Below are 24,234 nucleotides of genomic sequence, written 5' to 3'. Positions count from 1 at the left end.
ACGGGGGCGACGGAGCGGGACGACTAAGTTAAGCGGTCGGTCTATAATATATTTGCGACGATGTAGGTGTAGGTATTGTATTCGCAGCGCAGGAAGGTCACCAACAAGGTATTCTGTCTGGTCTAGATCGCAAAATCGTTAGAAGAGCAAATCATACGACTGGAAGTTCAGCTGCAGTGGATGCTTCTTAAATTAAAGCCTTTGGGCACCATACTCGTAGTTAAGCAATATAAATAGTGGTAGCTGACAGCTACCTATTGCCTTAAAACATTTGCTGCACAAAGTATGAGTCAGCTCTGAGGTCGTCACTTTTTCTCAAGCACTTTTCAAATTTTTTGTTGAACTATAAGCAAGGGAAACTAAAAAGTAGGTATGAAAACTATTATTTTAACCCATAATTTATTTTATTAATTTAACAAACCTTATTAAAATAAAATAATCTGCAGTACCGTGTAGATTCATCTCTCTCTCATACACGTTACACTTATCTATATTGTAAATATTTTAACACTGACTATCAAGATAAAATTTTGACTTTAAATTCAGGTCTCTAGGTCCTAGGTTCTTAGTCCTTAACTCATCACAGATGTATATCACCTCAGTTGTCATTAAAGGCATTCAATATATTACATATAGCTTCACTTGTCGGCCGGTCATGCCTGTTATTCTCCAAACATTTCTTAACTAACATAAAGATCTCTCCGGCCTTTGTCCATTGAGTAGACTGGTCCAGAAATTCATAAATACTTTTCCCACAAGTCGTACCCTCATAAATGTAAGTCTTAATGTCTATTTTTGTATTGTCTGCTAAGACAAAAGGTTTGAGGCCGGTTAAGAGTTCTAGTAAGACGATCCCGTAGCTGAATATGTCTGATTTCGGAGTGACGGTGCCTTGCATCGCCTCGGGCGCCATGTAAACTTGTGTTCCAAATGTTGTCGGCATGATGAATGTTTCTTCGTATGATTTAGTGAGGCCGAAGTCACAGAGCTGTAACAAAACATTGACTAACATAAAAAAAGCATTTAATTGTTGGAGTATAGTCTTTTACGTCAGTTTCGTAGTGAGAAGGGTTATTTTAATACCTAGTAAAAATATTTTATCTGTAAATGTTAAGGTAAAGTTAGAAGAGTAAGTAAGAAAATATCTGTTACTGACCAATGGTATGATTAATTGATTATGAAATTAAAGAAAATGAAGGCCTTGGTACTTTTGTACGTAGTTGACTGTGCCAAAATTATATTTGTATTATTTTTTGCCTCGATTAGACTTTATTGTACTTACAGCATGAAAACATTTGTTTGGACCGAATTTAAACTGTTGTGACTAGTGAGTCTAAATCGTAAAATTATTCCACATTTGTTTGGAGTTTCGTCTACATATATATAAACGGGAAAAAGTTATGAAGTTTAACACAAACCTTGGGGACAAAGTCTTTTGTAAGCAAAATGTTTGCGCTTTTGACGTCACCGTGGACGAAGTTAATTCTGGAGACATTTTGTGCGCTGGGGTCTGTTGCTGACGGCACAGTGGGATGGTCTGTTCTGTTGCTGTGCAGGTAGCGGAGCCCCTCCGCCGTTCCCTGCATGATAGCTATCCTCTGCCTCTCATTTAACACTTTTTCAGCTATTTTTTCAATCAAAGATCCACCTTCAATGAATTCGCAAACAATACAAGGCACCGGACCATTTTTAGAAAATCCCAATATTGGAACTATATTTGTGTGGCGAAACTGCGATAGATACCGTACTTCGGTATTAAATGTTCTCATCACTTCTGCTTGATTGGGATGGTCGTGAGTTTTCTTGACGGCCAGCATGCCGTGTCTGGGGTGGGGAGCTTTGAATACAACCCCAAACCCACCAGATCCTATTTTACAAATATTAGAAAAATTATTTGTGGCAGTTTGTAATTCCTCATAATCAAAGTGAGTCAAGTCCGGGTCTTGGAGGATTGATGAATCTATTTTACTACTCAGAGTCAGACCTTCAGTTGTTTCATGAAATACAGGAATATTTGGCACAGAAGTCTGATATTGCTGATATTCAGATTGATAATCCAATTGATGACTGGAAGACTGGAAGTTAACTTGTTGAAGATAGGGTTGGTGATCATTTAATTGTTCACTAAACTGTTCATTGCTGGATTCTTGTTTATAGGAGTCATCGCTGCCAACAGACTTTGCTATTAGCTTAAAATTAGGCATGTTACATACTTGTTCAGTACTCTGTCCTTGTATGTCATTATTAGGTTCATTATTTACAGACTTCATTTGTGCAGTTGTGTCCCTGATTTCTGAGCTGCTCTCATTAAATAAAAGTGAGATGTTTTCAGTTACTGGAGCTCCAGGTCCTTGTGTTGGCCGCGGGGGATGAGGCTCTGGAAATGTTATGATCATTTTCGTTAAATCTACAAGGACCCTAAATGTTTGAATGATAAAAGAGCCTGCCGGCCTAGCCAAGGTCACAATCGCTATCGCTTCGACAACGAAAACCATTATGTCTCTCTATCACACTTCCATATTAGTGCGACAGTGACAGTTGCGTTTCGATCGCTACGGAGCGTAAGCGATCGGCATCTTGGCTACGCGGCCTGCACCTTTTTGATTTTTCTGGTTTAGTAATTTGAATTACCTATTATGTATTGTGCAATAAGAATGAAATAAATAAGTTATAGGACACATTTTGAAAATATCAATATTTTTGACTTTTTGAGTGATTATGTCCAAAACTAATCACTTAATAAAAAAATGGGTTATCAATCTCAATGTTATAAATTTTAAAGACCTATATAATGATGTGCCACATTGATTTAATTTAATTTTTTTTTCATTTTTAATACAGGATGCCCTTGAAAATATATTTTTATAAAATTCTAACTAATTTTGACTCCTAGCTAGACAGATGGACTAAAAGGTTCACAAGTTACAACTATAAAGGTTGCGTTTTTGCCATTTTAGTATGGAACCCTAAAAAAACAAAATGAACTTAAAAACACTTATTTTCTCATATGGTTTCTTTTGCCCCAAGCAAAATCAACTTTGTTTCTATTACTCCACCTGACCTTATTTCATTTTCTTGAACAATAAAGAAAAATATTATTTATTACACATTTAATACCTCCCAAAATGTCAGCTATTTCATCCGCAAGTCGCATCATCTCCACTTTCAATGCAATTTGTTGCACTGTCTTCAGTGTTGGCCTAATTTGGCCAGAGGTCCCCCATTCATCAAATAAAATTTTAGCACATTTTTCATTGATAACCCTGGAATGCTCCTCAATCAATCTGTAAAACAAAAAGCCACAGTCAGGAGGGGTAAAAACTGGTAAAAATCACTTTATGTAATAAACGAATGGCGCCTCACTAGTGGTCCACAACTCCACATTGTCCACAATCCACTTCATTGAATAAAAAAATGGTGACAGTGGTTTTAAACAGTTTGGTTAAGCTGATAAATTTTTAGCCTCTTGTTTAAAAACATTTTTATAATAGGACATGATTTTTATGCAGGTATCAAATACTTATTGGTATTTTTATCATACAAATTAACCTATACACAATTTTGGTATCTCAGTTGTATGTATATTTTATTTAGCTAATCTGATAAATCATTGTGCTTACCTAATTGCCATTGTAGAATATCAAAAATATATTGTAAATGCAATGTGATATTTTGACTTTTCGTTACCTATACTGGTAACAATCCTTGTATTTATGTGAGGATTTGATGATAACTCATATATGTTTCTGTATGCAATATGTAGGTACACCTATTGTAGTACCAGTAGATACAAATATTCTTCAGTCCGAAGGCTTAGTTGATTGACGTAAGGTTGTTCTCAAATAGAGATTTTGTTTTGTTACATGCATAAATATAAGCCATATGGCTTAACAAAAAGCTGTGCTATAATTCACTATTTTAGTAACAATTCTATTTTTAAATTCAATTTTCTGTTTGTGACTCACCTTATGTGCTCACTATTGTATTTACGATCGGAGTTTTCCTTCTGAGGGTCCATGGGTATAAAAGCCATGAATTTCTTCCAATCGTCTTCTACAATATGCAAAATTTGTATTATAGTATCGAGGGTGCCCTCTTTTAAGTTGCGAATTTCTGTATTTGACAACATGACCCTTAAAAAAAAACGACTTTATTTTTATTTTCAAATTTATCACACTCCCCTTTTCGAATTGCTAAACACAACTATACAGTAGTTTAACAACAGTAATTAAGAGGTTCGGAATCTAAGAAACGTTTATATTAAAAGATCTCAGGTAAACTGTAAAGATATAAAGGGGAAAAACCCATGTAAAATCTAGAAAAACTATAATCAGAACTCGACTTAAGTTGTGATTGATTTGTCAAATTTACCGAATTTGACGTATGCCATAGAGATCTATTTTTTTTTCATTGGAGCATTGGCAACATAGATAAAAGAATATATACAGATACCTTCCAAGCGAGCTGTCAGTGGGACCACTTTTTGTTTAGTGTACGATTAACAAAGCGACCCACTTTGCTGTAGCCATGTCGATAAAGTCATATCGATAAACTATCGACATTTCTTGCAATTCTAATTTTACTTCAAAGGTTTAACTATACCTAAAATGAACAAAAACGCTTTTTTTCTTTATTGTGGTTATCAGATCACAATTTTATAGTCACGCCCCAGGAGAGAACCAAGGGAAAGTTCAGATATTTAATTGAAATACATAAATACCTACTAAAATAGGTGGTCCGCAATAATCGAATTATTTTATTACATTATAATATATTCATTATCCATTAGCATTTCAATTATGTTTATGTTTGACGAAGATATTGAAGCTTCAATTAATCGCTATTTCGTTCCGCTGTGTAGCGTTTATCGATATATAACATGATTAAAATCGACTTTTCACATCCCTAAAAGAGCACACATATACATTTTTACGCACACATGCACAACCTGGGTCGCCCAAAAAGGGGACACTTGGATTTGAAGTCCATCTTGTCAACAGTATGGTTGTCCTTTTTTGACAAACGGCATTTTTAAAAGAGCAAGGAGAGAGAAATGATACTAGTTGCTGCGCCGTGAAAGAGAACAGACAGAGTAGGGGGCTTGATTGGCAAATTGGCAACATGCCATAGATAGTATATTTTCTATAGACTTGCATAAGCGTATAATCGCGTGCGCTTGTGAGGGAGATAGAACATGTGCAATGTGACATAATTAAGAACACGTTTTAATATTTCTGACAACATACCAAACATAACCTACGTAATTTGGTAGTGTTACTTGTTGCCCACCATCGGCGCACCGTGACCTTGGTGCGCTGCGTACATAGAGGTACAATAACATAGAGATGAAACGGGGGAGGGGGCAAATGACCGAACGAGATACACTTATAGAACTTTCAGTAGGAGTAGCAGAGAAAGCGGTACTGTTGCTTGTCCTTGTCACAGTCTCACTTTTTGTTTGTTCCCCACCATAAATTTAGTATGGGTTATGGTGGGCAACAAATAACCCGACCGAATTATGAAGATTGTTTTTGGTATATTGTCAGGAATGTTAAAACGTGTTTTTAATATTGTCGCATTGCGTATGTTTTGTCCCTCAAGGAGGCACGCGCACACCATGGTATAATAATATACTCCGCCTGGTACTCTTTTCCAGTCTTTTCGTGGTCACGTGACTGACACAAGCCTACGTCATCATGCGACAGCGCTATATATATGATATTATATGCGATAGCGCTATATATAGCGGCCATGTTATTGTGACGTAGGCTTGTGTCACTCTGGGAAGAGAAGACCATGTTTTATAATTAGACTATGGCGCACACCACTTCTAGGAGCTATTGCAGCTAGGATGCTACCTTGGCTGCGTAGTATCTTCAGTAGTTTGTGGCTGCCGATCCACACTCGTGCCTAATTGCAACGCGAAGCCGCGAACGCGAGAGTGGAGTCAATTTCGCAGATCAGCGAATTAAGTATTGCCACTTTTTAATTTCTACTTCTACTCTTTTTTGCAATACTGTACTCCTACGGCTGAAGGCGATGGCTGAGGATCTGCGTCATACCGTGAACCGGTGGTGTTTGTGGAGACACCGGTCTCTATCGTTACAAATTATTACCGGTCTCTATCGCTATAGAAGCTTTAGACTTCTATTTAAACCTAATGTTAGGCTTAATTTAGGATTAATCGAAAAAAAAATACAAGTCAATATTTTATAATTTTTTATAAATAACAATAAATTAAACTTATCTATGTACAATAAGATGTATCAACAAACAATTATAAATTTATAAACATTCATGGATAAGGAGTTTTTCGCCGTCATTGCTCGGAAATGATTGTATCGGATGTAAACTAGTCTGTTTAGTGAATGGTTAATTAGGGTGCCGTACCCAAAGGGTAAAACGGGACCCTATTACTAAGACTTCGCTGTCCGTCCGTCCGTCCGTCCGTCCGTCCGTCCGTCCGTCCGTCCGTCCGTCCGTCCGTCTGTCACCAGGCTGTATCTCACGAACCGTGATAGCTAGACAGTTGAAATTTTCACAGATGATGTATTTCTGTTGCCGCTATAACAACAAATACTAAAAACAGAATAAAATAAAGATTTAAATGGGGCTCCCATACAACAAACGTGATTTTTGACTAAAGTTAAGCAACGTCGGGAGGGGTCAGTACTTGGATGGGTGACCGTTTTTTTTGCTTTTTTTTGTTTTTTTTTTTTTGCATTATGGTACGGAACCCTTCGTGCGCGAGTCCGACTCGCACTTGCCCGGTTTTTTTTGCAATACTTACTCTGCAAAAAACAAGCATTTATGGGACGATACTCAAAACAGTCATATTAACGCCACAGAAGTTCTAGTGGCTGTAAATTTACCAATCTGTTAATGGTTAGGTATACTTAGGGTCGGTTGCACCAAACTGTTCGTATAGTTAAAGAGTTCGCTAAATATTTATGAAAAGCCCGCTCCACACTCGTGCGCGAATCGCGGCGCGAAGCCGCGAACGCGAGTCTGGAGTCGATTTCGCATATCAGCGAACTAGACTCCACACTCGCGTTCGCGGCTTCGCCCGCGATTCACGCGCATAGTCTGGAGGGCGCTTAAGGTTCATGGTAAAGCGCCGAGGCGCGCCGGCTGACGTTGGTCAGTCTGTCAAATGTGGTTGGTGCAACTGGCCCTTGTACTTACAAGGAAGACTCAAGTCTAATTGTATTCAAATTGTACTGTATAACACAATAAACATTTTTTCATTTTCATTTTTCATTAGGGTAGGGTAGGTAGGGTCATTGCGTCAGTTTACCGTCCAGTGCCTGTTTTTTTTTCCTCATCCTCTCACAGTAGACGTGAAAAACGCTATGAAGTCTCGGCCGAAAGCGCAATGGATGGACTTGTATTTTCTTCTGACTTTCCAGAGTCTTCAATAATGTCTTATTATTTAATACCTACTTAACAATAATTTGACATTGCCGATTCGGTAACGCATAGCTAGGTATCTTGTCTCTCTTGTGTAGTGTATTATAATACATATTATTAAGAGAACAGTTAACTTGAGTCTTGAGTATGAGTCGAGTACCTATTTATTTTACTAGAAAACGATTTTTGAATAATTTTTGTGTACCTATAAATTATCAGGATGTTTCGTATATTTACCAGGATTGCTATGCCTTTAAATTCGCTATGCTATGCAAGTCTCACTCTGGTAAAACAACAAAACTATATTTACACAATAGGGACTACTTACTAGTCAAATCAGTTTCTTCTGTCGAAACAATTTTGCTACTATGGAATTTATATGAAACACTAGCATTTGACGTCACAGTAAAATTACCTACTTAATTACTCTTTATATTAGTTTTATACGGGTTTTTAAATATAAAATGTGTCTAAAAATAACTGCTGTCTACGTTTCTCGATTCATCTTCTGGTGCTTTATTTTATGCATTGTGTAAAATAATTTATTTTAAATACAGTCAAATACTCTAGTGATCTCGGATATTTATTGTACTGAGCAAAGTGGAACGAAGACCAACCGCCACGCGATCTAATTTTCCTTTTACACGTAGGTACACCTACGTAAAAAAACTACCTATATATATACCTACTTATTACATTTTCATCTATTGTAGGTACTTACTTTGAATGCTGTTGAATGTTTGTTTGTTTGACAAAGCAAAGTACTGATAATAATTCCAATATTTTTTTGGAATAAATGTAGTAAAATTTAGGTCTTACATATATACCTAAGTAAATGTGATTTTTCCATTCTAGATTTTTTGTCTTGTCGTACTTTATTGCAACGTCTGTAATAAAGTAGTAATGGTCATTACTCAGCCTCATTTCTCGGGTCTAATGTGTTTCTTTATTTTTAGAAAGTTATAGGTTGCTGACGGCTGATACAGTAGGTAGATACATTCTCTGAGAAACAGTCTAGGTATATATAATTATATATATCAAGCTATTATAAATACTTACTTAGAAATAGTTACAAAGAATATATTATGGTATTTACATACCTAATTAATGAGATAATGACATAGTTAATTAAAGCCTTTGCATAATAAAGTGGCGGCGCAGCGGTAGGTTGGCACTTGGCACCCGGAGCGGTTTTCTGTTGAGCACACTAAATAAAGTAAAAAAATGCTAAACTTGCTCACGGGAATTTATGATAACATTCTCTGTTACATCATCGAAAATAGTTATTCTCTTGCACGCCACCACTGCTCCATAAATCGAGTTAAAAATGCCGACCGGTTAATATTGGGTTGATATTAAATACCACAAAAATAGGTGGGGTCATGTAAGATTTTAGTATTTACTTATACTTAGTGCTGGAAAAAGGTCATTATTACAAATAACGAATACCAAACATACTCGTACCCCGGTATTTTTGGAAATAAAAAATTGTCCTGACAATACATGCAATACAAGCCGACCTTGGACTTGCTTCATATCAAACTCTGTCAAACATATCAAACTATTCACATAGGTATCACAACCACTCGTGGATACACTTGAATATTTAAGTGCAGTCGGTTCCCCAACTTAAGGACCCAAGTTGCCATACTAATTATTGTTTAGAAAAGTGGATACTTATGTTAGGGAACCGACGCAGGTACCTACATCATTCACATTAGGCAGTACAAATTTCTCATAGCCCCGATGAGAAAATGAATTACGTACTCATGATACATGCTCATATAGAGATATGTATTCAATGTGTCATTATTTACTACCACATTTGTAGTACTTACTTACTTACTTACTTTGTTGGCGCGGTGACCCAAAATGAGTCTTGGCCTCCAACACAAGAGTACGCCACTTTGATCGGTCCAAAGCGGTATCCCGCCAGCGGTTTGTAGTACTTATATTCCTTTCATTTGCAAACCATTATCATCCAAATGTCTCTATTGGACTAATAAATTGCTTGACAAAAAACAATAACTGAAAGTTCTTGACTGTGGTTGAACTGAATACCTATAAGCCTATAATAAGGACATTATATCCTTGTCGTTCTACGCTTATCGCTTTTTTTCAACCGAAAACTAGCATTTTTAAAGTCACAAATTTGTTGATGGACACTCAATTTATATAAGCTCCGTATTCCTCCATTTGTCCATGGTAGCCGTAGTGGACATCTGCAATCTGCTCCTCCTTTCTTCCCTTGAAGGTGTTGTGGTTTCTAAACGCGTTGAAGAGGATTAGGGCCAAGGCCAGCTTGCCGACCATCATGGCCTTGAAGAGCATGAACTTGAGCATGCTGAGGAACATCGGCACGATGGTGGACTGGATGATAAACGGCATGATGAACATCGGCAAGATGCGCTCCATCAGCTTCTTCTGCTTGCCGCGACCTGGAAACATGCAAATTTAATAAAGAGTAAGGCATGCTATTAATAAATTCAAGCACTTATTGGTCCAGGGTGTATAATGTAGGCTGATTCGAGGTACCTATTTTTTCAAGCAGCATTAGAGTTGTAACAGAAAAGATCTTATTAATCGGGGGTCTAAAATAAAGTTTCCAAAATATTAAGCTTTAAGTACAGATTTATTCTCCAACTTGTTGACATACGTCGAATAACTAACATTTTAATAACGTTTTACATCTAGCAAGAAATTATTAAGATTAAGAGTTTTGTACTATAATAATGCACCGTGTAATAGTGGTCCGACGGCCTTTGACGCGTACCTCCCCTTGTTGAATGACTGTATAGACTGTGCTAATTGTATGAGTGTCATAATTATTAAAAAACAGTTGCAAACAAATGGAATGCACATTGCATTTCACTTTCTTCGCAGATGGTTGATCGATTTAATGAAGGCGGCATGCCCGGGCCGCGCCAGGCGGCTGCTCTGATTATTATACACGTCAACCTCGAAAGGTAATTTCTACTTTCTCGTGGCCAAATTTCGTGGCTGGTTTACAAAGGACGTTACTGTGAAAAAGTTGTACTTTCCACAATTCCAGTTTTAATGTTTACTTACTCTTCGAACATGATCTCCAAATATTTTTTCACCACACCAGCTCGGAAAGGCTTACTTTGCACTTCAAAAACTGATAGGTAGCAAAGTTGCATTTTATTGACATGTGAGGCAAAGTAATCAAATGCAAATTTTGAGGTGTTTTCTTATGTTTGCTGCTAGAATTGACTTGTAAATGATGATTTTGTATGATAAATATTTAATAACATTCATTTGGATTTGATTTGGTTTGATTTTGTTTGATATTTTACATTTAATATTTGCTTCTATTTGGTGTGGTGAAAAATTTTGTGTTTAATTCGGGGGCAAATTTTGTTTAACCCTCGTGCTTTGAAACCCTCGCAACGTTCTAGATTCCATTTTTCGAACCACTCGCTACGCTCGTGGTTCAATTTTGGAATCATTCGCTTGCTCGGGTCTCAATATTAACACGAGCAGTTAAACAACAACTTTGCCTCCTTGTAAAACAAATAATTAAGTATTGCTATCAGATGCGTTTTTTAGAGGAAAGTGTAATTTAGAGGAACTATTGCAGGTAGAAGCGACAAAGTGCATATATATTTGAAGTTATTAGTGTATTTCTGTTCTATGTATTCACATTTTTCACAACTGAGCGACCATCACTTAAGTTTTGTGTCGGTTAATATCATATTATGATATTAAGGGATCATCCATTAATTACGTCACACGAATTTCTAGGTTTTTGACCCCCCCCCCCCCCCTCCTTGTCACACTTGGTCACATTTTGCAAATCACCTGGTGTGACGTCACATTTTAGGCAATTTCTTTTTCAACGAGATCAGCAATACTAACTCGGCATTATTTTTTTAATAAAAAAATATTTTTGGTATAAAAGAAATATTAGTAATTTTATAACACAAAACCAATTAGGAACGACAATTACCTACTTCCAAAACCTCATTATTTAAACGTACAGCGAATAAATAATATAAATTAATTTTCGGTTACTGATGAATAGTGATGAAGTTAAAGTGACGTCACAATGTTTGTGACTTCACCTCCCCCATGTCACAACATGTCATTTTCTTGACCCCCTCCCACCCCCTAAACGTGTGACGTAATTAATGGATGACCCCTAACGGCAAAAATCGCTTAAACGTCTTGCACATAACATAACACTTAAAATTGTGGGTGTTGAAAAAAACGGTTAGCTCAGGTAAACTTTATTGCCGTCCATTGTCTTTGTGACGGCCGACATTTGCAAATTAAAATAAGTAATCCAAAATGCATCCTTACTGGTTATCTTTATAGGGAGGCGAAGCTTAGCCCAAACAAAAACAACTAATAAATTGTCCTTACTACCTATTGTTTGTCTCATGCATATAACGATTTATATAGGAAGATTTATTAGGCAAACAGTTAAAAATACACTACATAATCTAAACATAAAACTAATTAAAAACTAAACTTAAATATAAATATAAGCAAAATAATAAAGACAAAAAAAAGAATTAAACTAATTAACTAAAACTACCTAAAAACTAAACAACCTACAAATAAAAAATTGGCCCAAGGTCTGTGCCCCCGGTAGGGTGGCCATATTTGTCTTATTACCAGTTTTTACCCTTTTCATTATTAAGATAAAGAATCCTAAATGCATCGTAATTGGTTATCAACTTATCACTATGGGAGGCGGAGTTTAGCTCGCAAGGATCGAGGTAATATTATTCTGAAGTGGTTTACCGGGAATGTCGATTGTGCGATGTATTTATAAATCTAAAATAACTATTATAACAAAAAAATATTTTTGATACAAGCTTTTATCGCTCACTGTACTTTTTCAACAGGCAATTAGTAGGTACTCATTAAGACAATTCAAACAAACCCAAATACAATGAGTTGGCTTTGTTTTATCACAGAGTTCCTATGGCCACCTCCTGTCTCCATCATCAGATCAGCTCGATTGTACCGTAATATTGAATTGTCATCCAATTTACATACCCACCTACGCAAATTTATTTTTCAGCTTTATTGGAAACCGGGAAGTGGGTAAAATTTTACTTGCAAGATTTGATTACACACATAAACAGACAGATAACGCGGGACAGGTGAAACTAAATAAAAGCTTATAAATAATAAATGACTGTAGGGTGTAGGTAAGTCAATTATCATATTTAAGTACTTACTAGGTACGTACTTATGTATTTTATTCAAATGTACTTCCACTTCAAAAACTCGATTTTTAGGGTTCCGTAGCCAAATGGCAAAAAACGGAACCCTTATACATTCGTCATGTCTGTCTGTCTGTCCGTCCGTATGTCACAGCCACTTTTTTCCGAAACTATAAGAACTATACTGTTGAAACTTGGTAAGTAGATGTATTTTGTGAACCGCATTAAGATTTTCACACAATTTTTCGTCAAACCCATACGTGTGGGGTATCTATGGATAGGTCTTCAAAAATGATATTGAGGTTTCTAATATCATTTTTTTCTAAACTGAATAGTTTGCGCGAGAGACATTTCCAAAGTGGTAAAATGTGTCCCCCCCCCTGTAACTTCTAAAATAAGAAAATGATAAAACTAAAAAAAATATATGATGTACATTACCATGTAAACTTCCACCGAAAATTGGTTTGAACGAGATCTAGTTAGTAGTTTTTTTTTTAATCGTCATAAATATTAAACCGCAATTTTATTATGTTACTTGCTACTACGGAACCCTTCATGGGCGAGTCAGACTCGCACTTGGCCGCTTTTTAAATTTATTATTTTTACCTATATACCTACTTCTGATAATTATAAATAAATTCCAATATAGAATCAAGAATTCTTGAAACATTGTACCTAATAGAATTCTTGAAACATGGTAGGATACATATTTCTGCTTTCATTTATGTTTTAGAAACGGATTGTAGTTAATAAACTATGTGCAAAAGCTATTTTGGTTGGACTAGGCAGGTGCTCAGTTCACTATCCCTTTTCCTGCATCAATGTTAGTGAGGTGCGGCCTACTAACATTGATGCAGGAAAAGGGATAGTTAAGAATACCTAGCCACACCTAGGATAGCCAGTTGTTTTCCATTGTTGTAGGTAAATGTTGTAAATTTTAATCTAGTTTTATCTTAAATTTGACAAAGGATAACAAATGCATTGTAAAACAAATATTTTAGGTACAATTCAGTTGTATAATGTAATTATACCTATGTACATAAATATGTTAAGCGGGTTTTCTACGTAGGTATCTGGTGTCAAATAAGTTCGCACAATCCTCTCCTTCGCGAGATTTGTACCTATCTGCAGGTTAATAAAATACTTACTCCATGAAGGATTTGTAGACATCAAGTCAATAATTATTTAATAATTAATGACAACAACACTTGATTATCTTGTTTAGTTTTTTACTTTGAGTTTTAATTTTACCTACATGTGCATGTTACATTCAATATCTACACTTTTAATAACAAGAGATGAATTTGAATAATAGTTTTCAACACTCACCTTCCGGCATGCTCCTTTTAGTGTCAATTTTAAAGGAGACTATTGCATTCTCAGTCCTGTTTGTGGTTTCGAGGGTCGGTAAGTGCATGGTGACTCCATCAAAAAGTTCAATTTGTTTTTCGGCACGCACGGGCACATTCTGCGGCGAGGCACCGGCGGCGGCGCAGGCGCAGGCCGCCAGTAGCGCGAGGCAGAGCAGCATGCGCGGTGCGCCCATTCTGCCGGACACTTTGTCAGTGTACTGCCGCGCACACTCCCCCCTAACAGACCAACAGCTGCGAACAGTGCGAACTGGATTCAAACTGCGAGATCTCGATCTTGCCGTGCATGGAAAAATTTTGGAACGAGTTTGCATGACATAACATGCATATAACGGGTGATTTAGAAAATTGCTATCATGTCACGGTGATATAACTTCAATAAAGTCTGATGAATTATGCGCGTATCACACGCGTCTGTTTTTCACGCAAGTTATCAAGTTATCATAAATTAATTGAGTATTCACCTTACTTTTCCAAATACGTTTATGCTGATTTGTGATTTTCTCTCGATAGAAAATATAATCGATTAACTTTCATTTAGCTTTTTCTTTGATCCAAGCGCGTGATGAGTTTGTAGTAGGCAGGTACCTACTTATGTATTTAATCTTAAAATCTTATACTTTTAAACGAGAAATTCTTGTATATATTATTTATTTATTTTAAATATATTATAATTTCGGGAATCTCGGAAACGACTCCAAAGATTTCGATGAAATTTGCTATATTGGGGGTTTTCGGGGGCGAAAACGATCTAGCTCGAGTCTAGCTAGGTCTTATCTCTGGGAAAACGCGCATTTTTTATTTTTAAATGTTTTCCCAACAAAGCTCGGTTTTCCAGCTATTAAGGTATTAAGCATGTAAATGCATGTATATAGTGAAGTATTATACAGCAGTTGTCTAATACATAGGTATTGTTCAAATTATAATTAGGCATATGTAATCTATTTTGATTTGGATAGACAAAACTATTTAATTTTACTTCATCGATACAAATCGTCATTTTACTGATTGTGCCTATCGAACTTTACCAAGCTGAACAGAGATAAAGTTAGGCCAAGAAAAGTCTGCAGCGATTTTGATACCCCATGCAGTGCAAGTGTTATTTATACGTCATATTGTCATATAAGTTTGACGTCATTACGACGCTAAAATATTCAAACAACTTTCTCGATCCCAGGATTATTGCGATTGCAAAAGACCTTTTGCAGGGAATATATATATATATATATACGTACGGAACCTGGGCGGAACGGAACCGCTGGAACCAGTTAGAAATTGCGAATAAGCTTTATATCTCGCTCATCGACCTCAATAGCTTCGCTTACTTGCTTTTCACCTGTTTAGCTAAGTATAAACAATTACAGTTTTATCAGAGGCTAGTAAGTTAAACAGACCGACACTCTATATAGGTACAACACCACGTGCCACATCGGCATTGCATATTGGATTTTGTCCGTATGAAAACTGTCACCTTACCGCTATTGGATTTGCCTGAACGCTGGCATAGGCGCAAAAGTACCATGAAACCGTTTACGTTTCAAAGTTATTCTTAAAGTCAAGGTATACCAAATAACCAAAATGTAAATAAAGGTACCTATTACATATCTATTAAGCACTATCAACAACAATGACGAAACTGATGATTCTCACTATTGACTAGTCTCTGGTTTTATGTAAGGCGCTCGTAAAGGCATTAAAATTTTATGTTATAGAAACTTACCATTGAACACAGTCTCACATGACGGATTGTGACGGTAAGTATACAGATCATGAATGAAGCATACCTTACTATATCATCAGAAACTTAGCAGTCAAAAGTTGAGACATATATGTTATAATAATACCTAGGTTATCGAATGATAAAGCCTAGATTGTAAGTGCTTTATATAAAGTAGCAACCGTACAGAAATCATTACAATGTCATACTGACACAGTACCTACTCATAAATTTAATACTAGTTTTCGTTTTTTCGCTCAAAATATCGCAATATAAATAAGTAGGTATTTTTATTTTGGCTCCATTTTTTAAAAGGCCATCTCCTGTGCTGTACGAGTAGTATTGGATCTAAAAATAAACGAATGACTGACATGAAACAATGATTTACGCTACGTCTTACGTAGGCGAACAACGCGCGAACGCGGCGCGGCGCGGCACGGCGAAATCAATCCTTTGATGCCCATAGAAGTGTCCTACGTAAGCGATCTCGTTGCGAACGCGGTGCGGCGCGATTTGCACGCGAATGTCAGGCGGCGCGGCGCGGCGCGGCGCGGCGGCGGCCGCTTTCGCCGCGCCGCGCCGCGCCGCGTTCGCGCGTTGTTCGCCTACGTAAGACGTAGCGTTATTTTTAGATACCTACTACGAAATCAATTGAGTCTCGACAGACGGCGCAAAATCGTGTCCAGTACGGTTACCATCAGTTTGTCACTAACATAAACGCCGTCGAGAACGTAATTTACTTTCTATGCATCCCGTTTGCACTAATATGCGAGTGCGAGCGAGATGTATAGAAAGTAAATTACGTTCTCGACGGCGTTTATGTCAGTGACAAACTGATGGTAACCGTACTTATCTGACATCTGTATGACATACGCAAGTTATGGTACCGATAGATTGAATTCCTTTCTTTTCACAGAAGTTACTTACATAATTTCCTAAATAGTTTTCGTCAAATTCCTAGTAAGTAGATACCTACATATACTCAGATACAATATAGAGTTTTTGGAATAATTTGCCACGTAAACTAACAATTCCGATGGGATTTCAGGTAATTTGGAGCCTGGCCGATCGTCAAGGACATTGTGGCGAACGAGACAAGGCAGGAGGCCGATTCGAGTATAAATCTTATGATTTTGTTATTGTTATGATATGTACCTTGACACGCTTGTATTACATAACAATTAGCGCGAGCGTTCGTATCATATCAAAAAAAAATCATAACAGATTTTCAGAGCGCCCCACACTACACAAATTCGCCCTGAGTAAGTACGGATGATTATTTCTTAGCGATAAATATGTAATGTGGTGTTTAACAAAATTTAAAGTACCTTATACGTTTAAGTAGGTACAGTACCTACTTATGTGTAACTTCCGCTCGAGATATCGTTTGCGTAAACCCGTTAAACTGCCAAACGTTCGTTCGTGTTCCGCCTTTACCGCATAGTAGGTACTCTCGTAATTTCAGCCCTCAATTCACCTCTTTGGGAAGTGAATTCAGAAATAAAATGTCATTTTCCGGGTTATAAACTAGAGCTAATTTTATCCAAAAGTCGTGCCTATTGAAAATAAAACCAATTTCACGGCACTGACCGGTCGGTGATGGAACAGAGAGTAGGTACATAAATCTATGCGTTACATAATGAAGCTGTGTATCATTATAACAGTCACTACAGACCTTACAATTATACGGCCACCCTGCCGTTACTATGACTGATTTTCGCAACTCACACACATTTACAAAACGAGGGCTGAATCGTGAACGGGTCAAACCCTTGTTAAATCCGATAAGTGAGTATATAATAGAGCTAAATAAGTATCAGGTGAACTTTTCGGCTTGGGCTGGTGGTGTGAAAACAGTACAATCAGATATGAGCTCATTTATGTGTAGCCGCGCGAAGTCAGTGTGATTTGGAATCAAATCTCAGCGACGCGGCGGCCGTGCATTCTTTGGTCCATGACGCTGACGTGTTTTCTGCACCGAAATAAAAAATAAACACGCATTCGCGGCATTCTGGCTGTGAAAGTTACGGCAAGTGGAGTGCTCGAATGCGTTTTGATCTTGATAATGATCTTGTTAATGAAAAGTCTACTATTATGTTCAGACTAAGTCAGAACAAATATGTTTTCGCGTCGCTGACGCTGTATGACGAAAGTGAAAAATTCTTTAATTTCATAAAGTTCCTGTACTAATATTATAAAATGTAGCGATGAAAGTAATTTAGGTACAAGAAATTAATTTTAAAAATAAACTTAACTACCAGAGTGTAGGTACTGAATTGCAACAAAAATTACAAAATGTTATATACCTACCTACTGAAATACCTATTAAAAAAATCTTAATTTGTTAGTAGCTACTCTTAAAGTTTGTGTTTATATCAAATACATACAGTATACATACCTATTTTCTACGTACAAAGTACAAACACGCTGTAAGTACATTCTTTTTGTATAATAGTTTGATATGATGATGATCATTATATATCATTATATAATACAAATCTTGCGTGCTAGGGAGGTTGGTAACAATTTGTATTAGAATGAAGTATCTACCTAGCTTTCACCGTCTTATCAATGAGTTATTAACGAGCAATGCTTATATAAATATAGCGGAAGCAGTTATAAAGTTGACCCAAAATTTTTTTATTAAGCTATGAGCTTCATCACATATGTTCCTTGAGTAATTCTAAGCATTTCAAGCCTGGGAGGCAATAAGAAATGTGTGTCTACTCGGATTTGTAATGGATTCAAACTTTCAACCCCTTTTTAACCCTGTTAGGGGATGAATTTTACAAAACGCTGAAATTACTTTTCCTGTCTTTTAATAATATCCCCAAATACAAAGATTCAAGTCCCGCGTTCGAAAATTTTTTTGATATCCATACAAACTTTCAACTCCTTTTTCACCACCTTAGGGGATGAATTTTCAAAAACGCTGAAATTAGTTTTCTTGTATTTTAATAATATATCGTTTTACGAAGTTTCAAATTCCTAGCTTAAAATAAAACTTGAACCCCATACAAACTTTCATCCCCTTTTTAACCCTTAGGGGTTGAATTTCTCAAAATCGCTTCTTATCTCTTGTACACTTTATAAATGTAATCTAGTGTGCAAATTTCAACTTTCTATCTTTTGTAGTTTCGGCTCCGCGTAGCAAAAATCTCCAACCAAATTTTTCACCTTTTTACGTTTTTCTTGTAAAATTACTATGAAATTGAAAAAACAAATATCAGCAATGAATTCTACGTCTTTGGTTTATACGAAAATGATACCAAACTTGCCCTAGTACCCACCAGGATCAGAGTAGATTTTCTTTAAAGATGACGGATGGCGGCCGTCTTTGTACCCCACCCTCCCCCCCACTTCAGGCTAGAAATGCTTAGAATTACTCAAATATCAGATGTGATGAAGCTCATAGCTTAATAAAAATTTTTTGGGTCATGTATGGCAGCGTTACATAACTGACTCCAGTAATATTATTATATATTTCGGGGAAGTCGGAAACGGCTCTAGAACGATTGCTATGAAATTAGCTATACCTACTGGACGGATTTCAGGGGCGAAAAATCGATCTAGCTAGGTTTTATCTCTGGGAAAGACCGCACTATTTTGATTTTTTATATATTTTCCAAGCAAAGCTCGGTCTCCTAGGTAGGTAGGTACCTGCTATACACTTACTAAACGACTTTAAAGTATAATTCACATTTTTACCTGGTACGTTTGACGTACTGAGCTTGGTCAGGTATTTTCAATGTACAGCGGACTGCACGATTACATAGACACAAATGGATTGGATTTCACTATTAAGACGAAAGTGGAGGACCCATGCGAAACAGCCTTTTCATACAAACGTAGTCGTCATTCTCCTCGCTGGATATTAACATCATTGAAAATATTTTTACACAATTTGTTGTAAGTATAGGTATCAATCGCAGTTATGCCCCTACGTTTTTTTTCATATTTTTAAGAGTTAGGAGCATTTAATTTTGTATGAAATCTGTTTTTTGCTCCATATTTTTACCATAATGAAAAAATCTAAAAAAGTCAAACGTATGGGCATTATATAGTTATGGTTAATATACATCCAATGATGTAAAAATATTTTCCATAATGTCAATATCCAGATAGGAAAATGGGGACTACGTTTGTATGGAGAAACAGCCGTCCCCTTTCTTCTTAATACACTCCTTACGCCTCGGCTAGTCTGTGGCCATGAGTAAGCCCATTCATAATAAAAAAAAAAAATAGATTTCATTCGCAAAGTGTTCATATACTTTTGCAGAAGGGTGGTTGTACAATTGTACATAGTAAAAAGTTTATATCTCGGAGTTTTATAATAGGTAGAACCCCGTATACGGTACATAATACGGGTAACAGCCCGATTCGAACATTATGATGCGTCAAATATTACGTCTAGATACGATATGGGTTAGATATGTCAGTGTCAAAAGTGACATGCTCTGAAAGTGGATTATTGTTTTTTATCTATGAAGCGGGCTGAAAGTGATACGTTTCGGCCCTAGGGAGTTACTTTTCAAGTACGTTTTTTTCATGTTTTTACGATAAGCAACGAACATTTGGGTCTGAATGGATTTGTTGTACCTACAGTTTCAATGTGTAATTTTACTCCCGATTCCACAAATAACGATCCCTTTACCTAAAGGGTTAATTGAAAGTACTTAGGTACATGTTTGTGTAAAATACACATAAATTTTACTTGTCTTGTTTTCGAAAATAAAGTAGGTAGGAGTGTTTAATTCAAGAGAAAGGCACCAATTTTGATTCGAGACTACTTCGTTCGCTTCGTTCCAGCGCCAAAATATCTTGTCGCAATTGGGTGCATAAGATCATCCCTTGGTTAACAATCCACTGCAATCCAATCCACTTTCGATAGGTTAATAGGTAGGTACATAGTTAATAGTTTTATAGGCAAAAAAAAGCATTTGCACATAATTCTTGTATTAAAGCCCTAAACAATGGAGAAACCGATATCTTAAGAACCATTGTTCTTATTGATATCAGATTTCACTATTACTGGATGCTGATGTCTATTTAATTTCACTTGTAAATTACACAAAACATCACTGTATTTATGATGATTTGCATCATCTCTTGCTATCAATTCATGTGTGGGGTAGGTAATTACTTCAGGCCCTCGATTTATTGCGCATCGGCCGCCCTATTTCGTGTATTTCGTGCAATAATATCTCCACTACTAGACATTTAAATTCTACGAATAGAATTGAAAACGAATGGCCAATACCACTAGATTCCCGATTTCTATCGCTAGTAATTAAAATAATTTTTAAGAAAAAAAAACCGACTTCCATGGGGGCCGATGAAAGATTATTGTATAGATGGTACACTATGTAGAAAAGGAGGTAAAACCACCCACTTTTTTACTAGCATTTCGCTTCGGATGGGCCAACGCCGGCCACTCCAAGGGACGCAGCCATGCACTATCACTTGCTCCCTCTAACGCATAAATGCGTCCCTTGGAGTGGCCGGCGTTGGCCCATCGTCAAGAGGAGCCATGAGGGTCGTAGTTTTAGCCTAACCTAACCCACTCCTCAGATAGCAGTTCGGTTCTGTGCGGATCGCAGTTCGAACCTAATCAAACCCACTTTTCAAGTAGCATTTCGTTTCTGTAAGGCTCGCAGTTCTAACCTAACCTAATCCTTGTTCGGTTCTGTGAGGATCGCAGTTCAAACCTAACCTAACCCACTTAATGGCGCATGCCGTGCGGTGTACGGGGGTTTAAGCGGGAGGGGCTAGTAAGATTGGCATCATCGTACTTTATACCTACATTAATTTTATGGTAGGTAATCATAGTTGTTTATTTTGTAAGGTATCATAGTGGTTTTCTGGGTCAAGGTCCGGGTCCGAGTCCGGATCCGAGTCCGTGTCCGAGTCCGGGTCCGAGTCCGGGTCCGAGTCCGGGTCAGAGTCCGGGTCCGTGTCCGGGTCCGGGTCCGAGTCCGGATCCGAGTCCGGGTCCGAGTCCGGTTCCGAGTCCGGGTCCGAATCCGGAGCCCAGTCCAGGTCCGGGTCCGAATCCGGAGCCCAGTCCAGGTCCGGGTCCGAACCGGATCCGGGTCCGAACCGAATCCGGGTATGAGTCCGAGTCCCAGTCCAAGTCAAAATCGAAATTCGTAATCACCAAACGTGTACCATGCGTCATTGAAGAGTTCTGTTCTGGTCATCATCAGCAGTTCCACTTCATCAAATGCGACAGTTTTTAATGTAAATGCTTGATTTTATGATGAAAATACAAAAAAATCTATACGTATGCCTTTAATATTTGAGGAGTCGATTCCTTATGGATCCCATCATCAGAACTCGAGCTTGACAAAAATGTGGCTTAAAAACTTAACTTGCTTAACGAACATAACGAAAAGGAAAAATCGCCAAACGTGAACTATGCGTTGTTTAAGAGTTCTGTTCTGATCATCATCAGCAGTTCCACTTCATCAAATGCAACAGTTTTTAATGAAAATGCTTGATTTTCTGATGTAAATACAAAAATCTCTATACGCATGCCTTTAAGATTTGAGGAGTTCCCTTGATTCCTCATGGATCCCATCATCAGAACTCGAGCTTGACAAAAATGTGGCTTAAAAACTTAACTTGCTTAACAAACATAACGACGAGGACAAATCGCCAACCGTGAACTATGCGTCGTTGAAGAGTTCTGTTCTGATCATCATCAGCAGTTCCACTTCATCAAATGCAACAGTTTTTAATGAAAATGCTTGATTTTCTGACGTAAATACAAAAATCTCTATACGCATGCCTTTAAGATTTGAGGAGTTCCCTTGATTCCTCATGGATCCCATCATCAGAACTCGAGCTTGACAAAAATGTGGCTTAAAAATTTAACTTGCTTAACAAACATAACGAAGAGGACAAATCGCCAACTGTGAACTATGCGTCGTTGAAGAGTTCCGTTCTGATCATCATCAGCAGTTCCACTTCATCAAATGTCACTTTTTTGGATGTATATGCTTGATTCGTTGATAAAAAACCAAAAATCACTATGTGTATGCCTTTAAGATTTCAGGAGTTCCCTCGATTCCTCATGGATCCCATCATCAGAACTGGATTTTGACAAAAACGGGACCAATCTGTATGCATATACATTCAATCAAAAAAAGAATTTTCAAAATCGGTCCAGTAATGACGGAGTTATGGAGTAACAAACATAAAAAAAAATAAAAAAAATAAAAAAAAACATACAACCGAATTGATAACCTCCTTCTTTGAGATTTGGAAGTCGGTTAAAAATAGCATTTCGCGTTTTTTCACCGATTTTCGAGTTTCGAAATCGAGGAATCGAAACTCATAAATCGCCCCGCCGTCTTAAAAAGGAAATTAATGAGATTCGAAAAATTATGGTTGACCGAATCTCGACCTCAAACGAATAGTGAGGGGATATCCTGATGAGGATCTACTTTGATTTGATATTAAGAGTTGCGAGTCAAAATAAACACAATTGATAGATAGGATAGATGTTATCTACGTCCTTCACACCTACGTATCCGGCTAATATCAGAACTATACATATACACGATGATTTTTAATTGGTGATCAGGTGTAGATAAATATTAATATCTACCCCAAATTATACTTATTAGGCTAGGTCTCACGCAATTATCTCATTGTTTAATTAATTAAAAATGCATATGACAATGTTGTCATTGTTGTGGTACTCAATAAGTTTTTCCTTGTTTTAGAGGTATATAACTAAATAATTCAGTAGCGTTGCTACAATGCAGAAAGCCTATGTACATAGGCTTACATACTCGTAGTCTCACCGCATCAAATAGATAAATAAGTACCTTTATAATACCTGCAAAATATTGATTTGATTTCATTTATCTTTATACTTAGAAACGTATTGTTTACTGAATTCACGGTTGGTCTTCCATTATCTATGTACTCTATGTATGGATGACCGCTGTGCGTTCTCTACTAACTAATAACTTCTCGCAATATTTATTGTGATAGGTACATTTTTTATATAAGTAATTTATGAATATACGTAATTTATGGCTCGTGCTATTTTATGTAGAAACCGATTTTCGCGATAACCGTATTTTTCTGACTTATGACTTTGAATAAATCCAGACTCGAGATTTTCAGTATTTTCACTGACTCCTTGACTATTTGGCATGTACGTCTCTACATATATTTAATATTTATAAAAGTTTGTAGCTTATTATCTCTCATTCCGACGTGAAACCGACGAAATGACGAAAACGAGGATAATTAATGTAATATAGTTAGCTCGGGGACATATTGGTAAATGTTTGCCGAGCTGCTTCCTGAATCCTGAACAAAATTAAATGTTATGAAATAATTCCCTTCCGCTTTGGGCCAGAGTAGTGTTGGGACCATCGCAATCCCACGCGCAGGTATTTGAGAGGAGGGTTTTTCGCAGTGAGACGTATGTACGTAGGTGCAGACAGGCTAGATCCTTTCCTTCCTTTCCTTTATTTAATTCGTTACTTAATAAGTTAAGCTTTCATAATCACTACACCTT

At 37.0% G+C, this 24,234-nt stretch overlaps 2 protein-coding genes across 2 annotated transcripts; both read right to left on the bottom strand.

Annotated features, from left to right (window-relative positions):
* Positions 1-382: 382 nt before the first annotated feature.
* Positions 383-4,354, bottom strand: LOC134680378 (interleukin-1 receptor-associated kinase 4-like). Its single transcript, XM_063539505.1, has 4 exons — positions 3,966-4,354; positions 3,118-3,284; positions 1,419-2,377; positions 383-988 (listed from the first exon to the last, which is right to left on the bottom strand). The coding sequence occupies exons 1-4, from the start codon at positions 4,127-4,129 to the stop codon at positions 599-601; spliced, it is 1,680 nt and encodes a 559-aa protein (XP_063395575.1). The 5' UTR covers positions 4,130-4,354; the 3' UTR covers positions 383-598.
* Positions 4,355-7,082: 2,728 nt separating this feature from the next.
* Positions 7,083-14,208, bottom strand: LOC134663461 (uncharacterized). The gene is made up of 2 exons (XM_063519836.1): positions 13,938-14,208; positions 7,083-9,848 (listed from the first exon to the last, which is right to left on the bottom strand). The coding sequence occupies exons 1-2, from the start codon at positions 14,152-14,154 to the stop codon at positions 9,577-9,579; spliced, it is 489 nt and encodes a 162-aa protein (XP_063375906.1). The 5' UTR covers positions 14,155-14,208; the 3' UTR covers positions 7,083-9,576.
* Positions 14,209-24,234: the final 10,026 nt, after the last annotated feature.

This window comes from Cydia fagiglandana, chromosome 1, assembly GCF_963556715.1.
Source record: "Cydia fagiglandana chromosome 1, ilCydFagi1.1, whole genome shotgun sequence".
NCBI lineage: Eukaryota > Metazoa > Arthropoda > Insecta > Lepidoptera > Tortricidae > Cydia > Cydia fagiglandana.
Note: the sequence above shows the minus strand (reverse complement) of the source record. Positions and strands in the feature narration are given on the sequence as shown.

Bases quoted from the DNA above. Each gene is read 5' to 3' on its own strand.
- LOC134663461 (XM_063519836.1), bottom strand. From the start codon at position 14,154: ATGGGCGCACCGCGCATGCTGCTCTGCCTCGCGCTACTGGCGGCCTGC. The intron at 9,849-13,937 runs GTGAGTGTTGAA...GCATGTTTCCAG, and splicing joins TAAAAGGAGCATGCCGGAAG to GTCGCGGCAAGCAGAAGAAG.
- LOC134680378 (XM_063539505.1), bottom strand. From the start codon at position 4,129: ATGTTGTCAAATACAGAAATTCGCAACTTAAAAGAGGGCACCCTCGAT. The intron at 2,378-3,117 runs GTATTAAATGTG...TAACATTTCCAG, and splicing joins AATAGCTGACATTTTGGGAG to AGCCTCATCCCCCGCGGCCA. The intron at 989-1,418 runs GTTTGTGTTAAA...GTTTTGTTACAG, and splicing joins CAAAAGACTTTGTCCCCAAG to CTCTGTGACTTCGGCCTCAC.